This window comes from Euprymna scolopes, chromosome 45 (assembly GCF_053919585.1).
Source record: "Euprymna scolopes isolate OS-2025 chromosome 45, ASM5391958v1, whole genome shotgun sequence".
Taxonomy (NCBI): domain Eukaryota; kingdom Metazoa; phylum Mollusca; class Cephalopoda; order Sepiida; family Sepiolidae; genus Euprymna; species Euprymna scolopes.
The window spans coordinates 57,810,995-57,825,795 of NC_136526.1; the positions used below are offsets into that span (position 1 = coordinate 57,810,995).

General features: G+C 35.5%; 1 protein-coding gene across 1 annotated transcript; it reads left to right on the top strand.

Annotated features, from left to right (window-relative positions):
* The first annotated feature begins 1,463 nt into the window (after positions 1-1,463).
* On the top strand, positions 1,464-10,938 carry LOC145269735 (uncharacterized). Its single transcript, XM_080125458.1, has one exon. The coding sequence runs from the start codon at positions 2,646-2,648 to the stop codon at positions 3,672-3,674; it is 1,029 nt and encodes a 342-aa protein (XP_079981584.1). The 5' UTR covers positions 1,464-2,645; the 3' UTR covers positions 3,675-10,938.
* The last annotated feature ends 3,863 nt before the right edge of the window (positions 10,939-14,801 follow it).

Consider the following 14,801-nt stretch of genomic DNA (forward strand, 5'->3'; position numbering starts at 1 on the left):
GAAGCTGAAAAGAGCAACATTTAAAAGACATTATTTTTCATAAATAAATGAAGATTGTTTAAATTTTGCAATGCCTTTAATTGTGTTAAAACTACAGAAGAATATCATCAAAAATAAAGAATCTATTTAAGTTCAAAATCCTTCAGTTACTTTTTGGACAACCTGTATATAGTAATAAATTTTGAGGCGCACCTGTTCTCAAATTTATAAAATTCATGTGAAAAATCAGTAAAATGTCAGATTTCCACAATTCAACCTAATTTTTAAAAAAAAATACAAGGAAATTTTTGGTGCTTCTTTACAATAGTGTGTCGTATTCAGGGTTGTCAGATCATAAAAAATTTGAAGTCAAATCTTTAACAAAAAAGGCCAAAATTGATAACTTAGCCAAATTTTCACACAAAAAACCCAAATTGAACATTTTTTAAAATAACAAAGAGTGTGTGCATAAATATACACACATTTTTCATTGTGTTTGTATAGATTAGTGATATTTTAAACAATGCATTTTAGGTGAAAACATTATTAAGTACTTATGTGTTCTGTTGAAATTAATATCAGTTGACAAAAATTGTTTTTGACGACACTTGAAGGTTTTCCGGTATTCTGGAAACGAATATCATATGTAAAATTTTTGCCAATAAATAAAGAATCTATTTAAGCTCAGAATTCTTCAGTGACTTTTTGGACAACCTGTATATAGTAATAAATTAGCCTGAAAATAATAAATTTTCAGTATTAAGACAAACCTATCAGTATAAAAAATTTATCAGTATAAAAAGTTTATCAGTATAAAAAGTTTATCAGTATAAAAAATTTACCAGTATAGAAAATATACTAGTATAGAAAATTTATCAGTATAGAAAATTTATCAGTATAGAAAATTTACCAGTATAGAAAATTTATCAGTATAAAAAATTTATCAGTATAAAAAATTTATCAGTATAAAAAATTTATCAATATAAAAAATTTATCAGTATAAAAAATTTATCAATATAAAAAATTTATCAGTATAAAAAATTTATCAGTATAAAAAATTTATCAGTATAAAAAATTTATCAGTATAGAAAATTTATCAGTATAAAAAATTTATCAATATAAAAAATTTATCAGTATAAAAAATTTATCAGTATAGAAAATTTATCAGTATAGAAAATTTATCAGTATAAAAAATTTACCAGTATAGAAAATTTATCAGCATAGAAAATTTACCAGCATAGAAAATTTATCAGCATAGAAAATTTATCAGTATAAAAAATTTATCAGTATAAAAAATTTATCAGTATAAAAAATTTATCAGTATAAAAAATTTATCAGTATAAAAAATTTATCAGTATAAAAAAGGCTCTACTCAGTCAAAAAGAATAAAATTAAAAATATAAGTTTTTTTTTCTATAGAATTTTAGATGAGAACAAATTGACACCTGCTGCAAATGTGTGTAATCTGTGCATACTTTCTCTTGAATGATAAACAACATTATAATATTTTTGTACTATTATATGAAGTGTTGCATATATGTATATGTGTAGAAATGGATAACTATTTAATATCTGATATTAATTCTGATTACTTTATTTTACAGATACTTCCGTGGAAGAGAAGCTATTATGTGTGATGTTAACCAACTTTATAAGAAATCTGTTGATGTTAAAGTCAATGTTATATTTAAGTGGGCCCACACTTTCTTCTTTACTGTAACCTCACAGACGTGATGTTGCTTGTCTCAGTTTTTTCTACAGATACTATTATCACATGTGTTTCTCAGAATTGTCTGATCTGTAAATACTTAGGTAAATAGAAATCAGCTTTCGTTCTTGTTCGCTCCTTATATCAAGTGGTTTAAAAAATGAAAACAACATTTTTTTTTCAAAATAACAGTAATATACACGTATCAAAATTACCAATAACAATTTTGAATTTTTTTCGAAATAATTGATATAGCTTTCTTCATGACTTCTCTTTCTACATTATTCTAAAGTCACGTTTCTCTCAGCTTCCATAACACAGAGACGATATCTTTTGTGTCATCTTGTTTGACTTTTTCAGTCTCTCCCCAAACTCTAAACTGTAACTAATTCTGTGTATTACCAATTGATCTCATTGTGTCATTAACTCCACGTGACCAGCGACACAAATCGCCACCTATTTTGTTCATGTTCGAATATTCTTTTTCACCAAGGTAACATTTTGGAGAAAAATTTTAACAAAACTAATTTTATCTGTAATTGTATCATATTACCAAAGAAACTGTTCTGCCCTCGATCTCATTTTCCAATCATGACTTTTGATTTATTTTGATTAAATAAACTATTTTATTTATCACACGTCTTCACATCAGGACTGTAGACTTGCAGAACTCTCCTTCTGCTGACTGTTTTCCTCCTGATGTAGTCTTGGCCTTTTCAAGACTAAAGTCAATAGGCATCTACTCTCTTTGCAATAATCAGCTTTCGTTCCTGCTGGTTCATTACATTAAGTGGCTTCATGCCTTGTCTCTGTCATTTTCCATGAAATGAAATTACAAATAAACGTCCTGTTGGAGCAAGACATGAAATAAATTGGGAAAATACAGAACACCAAATATGGATTATATAGAAAAATTAAATTAGCATATTTGAACACACTTTCCATTTTCGAATGAAATATGTCTTCTTCAAAGGAAATGTTTGATTTGAATGATCCTATAATAGAAAGTGACGAACAGAAGTCATTTTCTGATGAAGTATGTGAAAGTCATGATAACAAGAAACCATTTCTCGATGAGGTTTGGGGTTCCTTATTTCCTCAAGAGAACGACTTAAAACAATCAACTCGAACAAACAATCGAAGGAAGATAGTTTTCTGTGACGTATGTGAGCAATCGTTTGCTAACAACAGTAATTTAAAACAACATATGTTAACACACACTGGAGAAAAACCATATTCTTGTGAAATTTGTCATACTTCGTTTTCAAAAAAAAGCAACCTTGAACAACATATTCGAACACACACCGGAGAGAAACCATATAAGTGTGACGATTGTGGTAATACCTTTGCTATCAGATCAACCTTGTTAAGACATATGAATGTTCACAGAGGAGAAAAACCATATTCTTGTACGATATGTAATAAATCGTTTTCTTATAAAATTCATTTAAATCGACATATCAGGACTCACACTGGAGAGAAACCATATTCTTGTGAAATTTGCGATCAATGTTTTTCAGACGAAAATAATTTAAAACAACATGTCCGAACTCATACAGGAGAGAAACCATATTGTTGTGGTGTTTGTGGCGCATCTTTTGCAAGGAATTTTGTTTTGACACGACATATGAAAATCCATAGTGGTGAAAAGCCATATTCATGTGATTTATGCAGCAAATCGTTTTCAAACAAAAGTCACTTGAAACGACATATTCAAATGCACACTGGCGCAAAACCATATTCGTGTCTAATCTGCAATCAGTGTTTTGCAGACGACAATACGTTAAAGTTGCATGTTCGAAAACACACTGGGGAAAGACCCTTCTGTTGTGAAATATGCAAAAATTCTTTTGCAAGAAAGTCGCACTTGCAAAGTCATATGAAAATATCCCACGCTGATGGAACACCAAATTCTTGTGCAATTTGCAATAAATCATTTTCAAGCAAAAGCAACTTAGCACAGCATATCAAGGCACACACAGGATAATAACTGACTTATATATTATGACCATGTAATCCTTACAGCCACCTACCTTGAAAATGCTGCTGTGAAGCCTGATATAGTTATATGGAATAAGTCATAGTAGCAACCTTGATTAAAGTGAGCATCTCTAATGATAGAGGTATGAACAGAGATGAAAGGAAAAAACAGACCAATTATCAAGGTCTCATGTATGATATGAAGAGAAACTGGAATCTTAGGGAGATATCAATCATACCAGTTATTATAGGTGCCACATGACTTATGAAGAAGAACCTGAAGTCCTACCTAACTTCCTGGTGAACTAAGTGCAAAAGAGATCCAGATAATTGCACTTAAGGGAACAGCGAGGATACTTAAAAGAGCTCTCGGTTGGTTTCAATAAAAAAAACAGGGCAATGTTGGTAACTGGTTTGGCTGGCCATTACCCAGCATTACAATCTTCAAATAGAAAAACCAAATGATAATATTTTCTTATAAGTGGTTTAAGCAATGAAAACAAGTGCAGGTTCTGCCATACAGAAGTAGCGTATGTGAGCCACGTGCTCTTATATATGACATGTAAAGAAACTGGAATTTTACGAAGATCTCCATCATTCCAGTTACAAGGCTTATAAAAAAGATAAAATACTGATTCCTGTGAAAACAGACAGCTTTGGTATTGTCTATTGGCCACAAAAGAACATAAACAGATTGGACGTGGAAAATGCTGACACTGTACAGAATAGCGTATAGAAACCAGTGTCTGCCTAGGCTGTATCTGGCCAGAGGAACAGGAGGCATAGGTCTCTCAAGAGCGTCATGCAACTATTGTGAGCACCAGATATCATGAGATTCCAAAATCCAAACTTAAAAACGAAACAAGAGGCAGTAGAACTACATCCATCATGGAATTGGCCAAACATTTAGCAGAATATTGCCTTACAAATGAGACAGAATCAGAAAACAAGTCTGCTACAGAAAATGAGTCGCAAAAATACACAAAGAACTTTCATTGCATGGCATGGAAATGGGCAGGTAACTGCCCATCTGAATAACTGCGTAATTGAGTGGCTGCAGAGTTTCAACTAGAATATGAACAAGAATTCCGGGCATGGATGGACAAGTGTGGCTTGTGCCATATCCAGAATATAGACTTGGACGTGACTAGAGATTAATTCCATTGATGGCTGTGATGCAGTGGAATAAGGCAAAAGTGCGACCAGTGAACAATCATATAGATGCATTCACAGCACGAATGTATCACTTCTTGACCTCAGAAGAGCATATCTCCAAGTACAAGTCCATGAGACACTGTAGCCATACCAGATAATAGAGGTCAATAGAAATAGATACTGTCTGACACGTTTAGGGTTTGGGTTGAACGTGGCGCCCTTCATAATGAAGGCTATCATTATCAGGGTGCTATCACAGGAGGAAGCTGTGGACTGCGCAACGTTGGCTTACATCAATATCTTTGTTGATGAAAATGTTGTACCTGCTTCTAGAGTCCGAATCGAGCTAAATGTTTCTCTTCTGATCTTGATGTCAGAGATTTTTAGTTCTGTTAGTATGGCTTAAATGTCATGGTTATTTTCATGCCACATTTTGTAGGGGAAGTGAACAACACTCCGTTGGTTTAAATGACGTTTGTTCTTGTGCAAATCCTGTTTTGCAACGTCAGTAGAACCAACGGAGTGTTGTTCAGTTCCGCTACAAGATGTGGCATAAAAACTACTGTGACATTAAGCCATACTAACAGAACTAAACTTAACATCAAAATCAGAAGAGGAATCTTCAAAGGGGATTGCCTATTTCCTTTACTCTTCTGCCTGATGATAGATCCGTTAAGCAAGTTACTAAATAAAAACTGGAGTACTCACAATCTGAGCCAAGGCCACTGTGATAATCCTTATGGTAAGTAACCGATACTTGCTAGATATCAGTTATTACCATAGTGAGGTTGTAGGATGGACGGAGATTGACGAGAGAAAGAAAACGAACGAGGAAGATCTCCCTTTATTTGGTAAAGACATTACAATGCTCTCTTTTTTTTTTTTTTTTTTTTAAAGAGTTTTTTTTATTATTATTATTTTTTATATTCATCAAGGAGTTTGTTCATGCGTGGTGTGACTGGAGTGTTTGCGTTGCTGGGTCGGAGGGGAGCATCTGTCAACCTAAGGGAAAGAAAATGATAATTATGCATTATTATGTACAGGGGTATTTGTAGCATTTAGCAATCAAATCTTTTGGGTGACCGTCTTGTGCGGCCTGAGCGTCTGAGGTTTGAAGAGTGTTGTCCCTGGTTTTCTTTAGATTTTGGTGATGCTGTCACATGCATGTGTCCCTTATCTTCAGATGAAGAGTATTCAGGTGGGTCATGTGTGAGGTTTCTTAGTGGCTTAGGGATTTTTTTGAAGAAGCTGGCATTTCTTGTAATTTGGTTGTCCTTGTGTGTGGCAGTAATCATGGATCCCTTTTTTTTGTTATGGTTAATGGGTTAGGTTGATAGGGGGTGTGTGCCTTTGAAGTGTGGTCGCTTTTTACAACGACGGTGTCACCCACACTCAGATTATTGGGCTTTACGTATACTTTTCTGTCAGCATATTTCTTTATTGTTTTCTTGGCTTGAGTGTCACGTACCCTAATGCTATGGTCTCCAGCTATAGGTGCAACTAGGTGTGGCAGGCGGTTTTTTATGGTCCGGCCAAATAGAATTGAGGCTGGGGAAACACCGGTGGTGCAGTGCGGTGTCGTTCGGTAATCTAACAGGAATTTGAATAGCTCCTGCTTCCAGCTTTGGCCTTTGATTAAGGCGGCTTTGATGGATTTTTTTACAGTGCGCATGAAGCGTTCTATTTCAGCATTGGCCTGGGGCCATATAGGTGTTATCTTCCTGTGTCTGAAACCGGTGATGGAGGCGTAGGTTTTGAAATCATGGCTGTTGAATGGTGGGCCATTGTCTGTTTTGAGGGATACTGGTACCCCGAATTCGGCAAATATCTTGTCTAAACGGAGTATGACCGAGTTTGTTGAGATAGTCCAGGATATCGACAACAACGTAGCGTGAGTACTCGTCTGTGACAACAAGAAGATATTTCCCATTCTGGAGATGTCCAAAGTCAGCACTAACCTCTGTCCATGGGGCTGCTGGTAGTGGGGACATTTTCTGCGGCTCCCTTGCCGTTTTGTGAGTGCTGATCTGACAGGTGTGACAGTTCCTGATGTTTTCTTCTACTAAAGGCTGCATGTTTTTAAACCAGACTTTTTCCCGGAGGAGGGCCGGGGATTTCACGACGCCTTGATGGCCGGCATGGGCTATTTTGGCAGCTCTGTTTTGTAGGGTCTCAGGTAGCACTATCCGGCGCCCTTTCAGAATGATACTCTCCTCATGTGCTAGTGATAGTTCATCACGGTTGGCATGTAGGGTGAGAAAAGTGGCTTTGTTTATGCCGTCATTGGCACCTTGCCATTTGTTGGTGAGGATGGCTTGAATGACTGCAGTGAGCGTCTTGTCTTTCGCAGTTTCCATTGCAACTTCATCAATTGTCATTGCTTTGGGGGTCGACGTTGAGAGAATATAGTTTATATACTCCTCCGCTATTTTCTGCTCCCTGTTGCTTGGTGGTAGATGTACTGGATGGCGGCTGAGATAGTCGGCTGGGTTGTCATGACCTGGTCGGTATGTGACAGTCATATTGTATGGCTGTGTTCTCAAAACCCAACGTTCAATGTGCGCAGATAGTTGGGAGCGGGTGTTATTAAAGATCGATGTTAAGGGCTTATGATCTGTATGAACAGTGAATGGGGCCCCAAAGATATATTTGTGAAAGTGTTCACATGCCCACGTGATGGCGAGGGCCTCCCGCTCTGTTTGAGAGTATCTTTGTTCGACTGTGGGTAGTGCTCAGCTTGCAAATTGTACTACCCGCCTGTCTTGTGATAGTACAGCAGATATGCCTACAATACTGGCATCGGTATATATCTCAGTATGTTTATTAGGGTCGAAGTAGGCAAGTGAGCATGCTTTGCTCAAGGCCTCCTTGAGGTTTTTTAAACATTCAGTGTGGTGCTCAGTCCAGGACCACTGAGTGTTTTTGTTTTTTTTGTTAACTGACGCAGTTCATGAGTCAGGGTTGCGTAGTCTGGAATGAATTGTGCACCGCAAAAGTTGGTCATCCCCAACAAACTTCTGACTTCTGATGCGTTTTGGGGGTCTGGTAATTCGAGGATTGTTTTTATTTTAGGGTTACTTAGGCTGATGCCTTCATTACCGAATGTGTGTCCGAGGAATTCCAATGACCTCTTGTTGTATTCACATTTGCTGCTATTCAGTGTTAGGCCTTTTTCGCGTAGTCGTTGAAATACTTTCTGGAGATTTCCGTCGTGGTCTTGCTGGTCCAATCCAAAGCAAAGAATGTCATCACTGATGTTGATGGCTCCCTCAATCCCTGCGAGTGCCTGGCTAATCTCTTCCTGAAATATTTCGCTGGCGGAGTTGACACTGAAAAATAGTCTTTTGTATCTATATAGGCCCAGGTGTGTTGCGAACGTGGTAATGTATCGGGATTCTTCAGCTAGTTCCAACTGGTTGTAGCCCTGATTGAGGTCTAACTTGCTAAAGACACTGGCTCCCGATAGAATGGCCTTCAGCTCATCAATTGTGGGGGTAGGGTGACGTTCCCTTTTGATAGCTTTGTTTGCCGCTCTCATATCAATGCAAACTCTGATTTTACTTTGGTCTTTCTTAGGTACCACCACAATAGGGAATACCCACGGGGTTGGTCCTTCCGCTTTTTCAATCACCCCCAGTTTCTCGTCTTTCTGTATTAGCTCTTCTATGTCCTTCCTTACATGAAAGGGGACTCTGCGGTATCTCTGAGCGATGTGTGGTATATTTTCATCTATGTGCAGATGGACTTTTTTCTCTTTAAGTTTACCTAAGCCATTGAATAGGTCTGCATAGTCCTCCAAAAGCTTAAGAGTTGTCTGCGGGATTTGTGTGTCAGAGTTGCTGATGTGGTTAACTGGGAGCTTTTTTGCTGATAAAAGTTTAAGCTTTTCACATGTTTCCCAGTCAATGATAGGTTTTTCTGGGCTTTTTATTACATGTATGTTAGCTTGGCAGGAGATGCCCCCAAACTCTAGGAGGGTCCTAAATTGGCCTAGAACTGGAGTAGTTTGCTTGACACCAAATCCAGATATCACAGTTTTTGTCGGTCGGAGACATGGTGTCGGTTTTAAACATTTGAAATCTGCTTCAGACAAAATGTTGATAGTGGCTCCTGAGTCGGCTAACACATTGAACGTTTGGTGGCTATTGCCAAAAGATATATCAAAACAGGGAAGGTTTTTCATCTTACCTGTATGAAACACATATTCTGTGTCACTGCCGCTGGTTGAGTCCTGCTGGTTGTCCTCGATGCAGTTCACTGGTCGGCGGCTGGTTTGGACTTGTGGACGTGGAGGACGATTTGTTCTACGTTGTCTGTCCTCGTCGTTCATTTTTCTAAAACAGACAGAGGCGAAGTGCCCCCATCTCCGGCAATAAGTGCATTGGCTCTGGAATGCTGGGCAAGACGTTGGTCCTCGTTCATGTGGATATTTTCCGTTGCAATTCCTGCACTGAATTTGCCGGGGACAGTCACATGTCTGTCGCTGTCCGTACGTGACTTTGTTTACTACTGCAGTAGTAGTTTGTATTGTCGTGTCCTCTAAGCGCATTTGTTGTAGGTGCGCTGTTATTGTTTCCGTCGTCCTGGCATAATTTATCAAGTCGTGTAGTGACATGTTAGAATTTATTAAACCCTTTTGCCGGACTTTTTCTGATGAACAGCCTGTTATCAATTGAGACTTTATCTCAGCGTTTGCGTCTGCAAAGTGACATGTAGCTGCTGCTTCTTTCAATTTCCGGTAGAAGTCCTCTACATTCGGCGTGGTTTGTTTGATGTTACGGAATACAAATCGGTTGTATTCCGTGTTATTTTGGGGGTTGAAATGAGCCTGTACAGCCAAGACGAGTTTGTCGAAGTGGGTTTCGTTTTCTCCTGGTGTGGTCTGTTCGGCTGATAATTCGTCAATGAGGTCGTTCATCGCCTCACCAACAAACATTATCAAAATTGCTTTTTGTCTTTTATCGCTCTCTATGTCTTGGGCGATAAAATAGTTCCTCAATCTGCTAATGTATTTCGTCCATCTTGCTGCTTTGGCTTCTGACTCGCAGTCGAATTCCGGGTAGTGAGGTAGGGCAGCCATGTTTGTTTTGCAACACGTGTGACTGTTTGTTGTTGTTTTTTTTTTTTCGTGTTTTCTTATGTCTATTTTTGTAAATTACTCTATCCTTGTCGCCAATGTGATAATCCTTATGGTAAGTAACCGATACTTGCTAGATATCGGTTATTACCATAGTGAGGTTGTAGGATGGACGGAGATTGACGAGAGAGAGAAAACGAACGAGGAAGATCGTGCTCGGTGGATATCGGACTGACTACCACCCCGGATGTCGCCAGGGGCCGTAACTCCTGTGACACCTGCGGTGGTCTCCCTTTATTTGGTAAAGACATTACAGCCACTAACAAGATTCAAGCAAAAGCATCAATTATTTACTCTTTGTGGACGACTTCAAGTTGTATGCCAACTTAAATGGATTCTTACAGGTCGTACATAATTTCTACTGAGTTATTGGAATTGGAATTAAGTCTGCTTTGGACAAATGTGTTAATTGCTTCAGTAAAGTTGGGAAGAAGATCGAAACATACTAGTGGGGCGGGCTCTTTTTATTTTTTACTTTTGATGTTCGATTATTGTAATAATGTTGCCTACTCTTTCATTCCAGGTTCTCAGAACGAAAGAGTAGTCAATATCATTCCGATTATATTTAACAACGTTTATGAAAAATACAATTTCATACGACAAACGATTTGCCATAAATTGCTAATATTGTAAAAATTATGTGTTTTTGTATAATTGAATTGAAAACTAAAATAATTTCGAACAACATATTCCTTTGCAAACAAAATAACCTTGCAAAGGTATATAGACTTGCACAGAGAAGAAAAATTATATTCAAAATATGTCATATAAAATTATTTTTAATTACATATTTTAGTTTTCAGTTTCTCTTGCCTGGGTATATACATATTTTCTTTAATCAAACCTTCAGTTTATATTAAAAAAAATATTGCAACAACTTTGCTAACGTATATAAACTTGCACAAAGAAGAAAAAACGTATTCTTCTACGATATGTCATAAATATTTTTCTTCACGATATAAAATTATTTTTAACTACATATTTTAGTTTTCGGTTCCTATTGCCAGTGTCTATAAGGAAAAACTGGCACTTCTGCATGACAGTGACATATTAGCAACAGAAACGAGTTATCAACACCTGTTCTTTGAAAGAGAACTGACGTCAAGCAGCCATAATGTGAACCTCATATAAACAAGTGTTTACGATAACCCAAAAATATATAACAAACAAACACAAAAATATGAAAAATCGAAACATTTATTGTATAAAAAAATGTGTCAAAATATAATTTTAATGCGTTAATATAATTTGTTTTCAACGAGTGATTCCTAACTGAAAACAAAGTATGATTTTAATTTGCACGCACTTTTAGAAAAAGAAGAGTTATCAACCCCTGTTCTTTGGCTGATGAGCAACATCTGTCGGCGGTTCTTGAAACTACAATATACACATTCGTCTCATTTCACTGATATGCAGAAGTGGCGGAGAACCTTCCAATTTTTTTAAATCACAATCTCAGTTTATATAAAAAATATTGCAAACAAACTTGCTAAGACATATAAATGTTTACAGTGGGAAAAAAAACCATACGATATAAAATAAATCATTTTCTTATTTCAGGATATAAAATTATTTTTAACTATATATTTTAAGTTTATAGTTGTGTCATTTGGAATAACACTGCATAGAGAGAAATAATCCTTTAATGAAATGCTTCTTGTGGAGAAGCGATTGTGGCCAAACACTGAGCCTACCTTTACTGTGGGCCACTTTGAGGATAAGAGCCAAGAATATCTACAAGCTCTAAAGTTTCCCTTAAGCTTAGGGAATAACCAAAAATAATCAAGTAGAAAGTTATTTATAATAAAAAATTTTTACAGAAAATTGGGTAAAATTGCATTTTTCTTAGATGTCATAAAGTAGACAGGGTTATGGTTAACTTTCGTCACCCGTTGTTTACAAAGCCATTTGCCGGAAGTGACGTTTTATCTACGGATGATCAAAACCGTATAGAATGAACCTTTTTTTTTATATAAGTTTTATTCAAACAGGCTTTATTTTAACTTAATGGACTTTTTTTGTATTTATTAACTGTTTTATTCTTTTTATCAAACAAAAATAGAATTTTTATATTGACATATTATGGACTGTTTTTCGAACATCGAAATTTTAAAATTAGTTTTATTTTAAAAAAAAAAAAGAAAGACGGTGTTTTTTTTTAAATTAAATTCTAAACTTTATTTTAATTTTTCAACAAACTTTTACAGACATAATGGACTGTTTTTCAAACATCGAAATTTTAATAATATTTAAAATAAATTATAAAATATCTATAAAGTCTATTTTTTATGTCTGTAAAAATTTGTTAAAGAGTTAAAATAAACAAAGACTTTTCGTTAATATCTATAAAGTCTATTTTTTATCTCTGTAAAAGTTTGTTGAAAAATTCAAATAAAGTTTAGAATTTACTTTAAAAAAAAAACACCGTCTTTCTTTTTTTTTTTTTTAAATAAAACTAATTTTAAAATTTCGATGTTTGAAAAACAGTCCATAATATGTCAATATAAAAATTCTATTTTTGTTTGATAAAAAGAATAAAACAGTTAATAATTACAAAAAAAAGTCCATAAAGCCTGTTTGAATAAAACTTATATAAAAAAAAAGGTTCATTCTATACGGTTTTGATCATCCGTAGATAAAACGTCACTTCCGGCAAATGGCTTTGTAAACAACGGGTGACGAAAGTTAACCATAACCGTAGACAGTGACGAGTAGACATAACCACGACTTTCATCAGAACGCAAATTTTGGCGCTTCTACACTATTGGGACGAGATTTTGTAGTCGATAAATGGAGTTTTCAGATAAAAACAATCGTTTCAACTGATTTTTTGTCAATTCTAATAAGTTACAATGGTAGCTTACAAATTATGCAGGTGGAATTATCTGAATATTACTGAATTCTTTAAAAAAAACTTTAATCATGTTAGCAGGTGAAAAATTGCTGCCATCTTGTTTAAATCGAGGCGTAAAATGACCCCCTTGTTGAACTCTCCTGTGTTTTACGATCGTTTTTATCAAATTCTATTTTATTTTCTTTAATAAATAATTTTCTACCTTATCGATTTTCGTAATTTTTTTTATATAATCTTAAAAATACAAGGAATACGTAGATACCATTGTTTTCATGTGAAATTCAGGTTTACGGTTTCTGAAATTTCGTCCTAATAGTGTAGAAGCGTCAGCTGAGGGAATAACCCAAAATAATCAAGTACAAAGTTATTTATAGTTAAAAGTAATTTTTACAGAAAAATGGGTAAAATTGTATCTTTCTTAGATGTTATAAAGTAGATGGTGACAAGTGGACATAACCACGACCTTTGTCGGAAGGTAAATTTTAGATTACATTTTAATGGCAGCTAAAATATAGACTATTTTTTTTTTTACTAAAAACATAATAGCAGTTGTTTAACTTGATGAATTTTCGTAATTTTTGGTATATTATTTTCGAAATAATTGGCGTAATCGCGTTGACACACCATTCTCATCAGATCACCGAAGTTAAGCAACCTTGAGCCTTGTTAGTACCAGATGGGTGACCATTTGGGAATTCTAGACATTGTATGTGCTCTCGGCCTATATCGGCATTTGTTTCCAGTCATCCTGTACATACACTTCATTTGCCACTGGTATTTAACAATGTTGACTCAGGAGAGGTGTGGTTGCAGATTGAGCACCTCCAGCCACAAAAATTTCATGCGCAGGCACTCCTTCGTGGGTATCCATAGTCTGTCAAAGACTGAAGAAGCCCGTTATACATTTTAATTATTTTTGAAATGACAGTTAAGTAAGTAATATTGTTTTTGCTTAAAACGACACATTTAAAAATCGATCTATTGACTCCACCCTAACAAGCAGCTTATATTTTAATAAGCACAGTCGAAAAGGTCAAGATGTTTTTAAAAAGGCGCAGCTCAGTAATGAACAAAAAGGAAACTCAGAAAACGTGTTTTAAGGTTTTCGGAACACAAATTATTCAAAAACCAAATGAATGGGTGGAGCGTTTAGTTTTGGGCTCTCTTGAAGTTTAAGGAAATAAAAATATGAGGAAGAAAATGGAACATAAGTCATGTTACACCGGTAGTAAGAATGCCACTTGATTAGATAGTGTAAGAAATTATACAGTCATAATACCAGCCCTAACTGCCATTGTATCGATCAATTTGATTGGTCGAATCTAACCAGACATGTCACATGCCTTTGGCGGCAACTTGTATTTCCTTTTCAGTTTTCTTCAGTTCATTCCAGATCAGCAAAAGAGGAAGGCCTCGTTTTTATTATGTCTTCTAAAAAGGAGACATGCGCTAACATTAGTGGCTTCTATACTTCAGATCTCAGCCATGGATGAAGTATAGAACATATTTGTAAAAGCCTACGAATTAGTTTTACTTATAAGACAATATCTACAACTGCATTACAGACCTTTCTTATCATTGTGAAATTTTCATCTCCGGTATTCAGCAATTGAACCATGATACTTGACTTTTTCATTTTAAACTTTAATTAAAACCATTATATATAGAAAATTATTTTCTAAAATCAACAGTATATGTAGATTACAATGTATTGTGAAATAAGTCACTGCAGGGAGGCATGTGAAGCTTCCCCACCCCCGATGTACTGCAATGGTTCATCAACTAAAGTAGGCAATCAATCTATTTGATTGAAAAATAGGCGATTGCACAGATTTCCATGACAATAAAATATGGGAGTGTGAAACATTCATTGATCATCATTCAATCCCGGGCAACGTCGGATCTCCCTACTAGTGTTATATAGTTGTGGAACACAAAAAATTATCTATCTATCTATCTATCTATCTATCTATCTAACTGGCGACGTA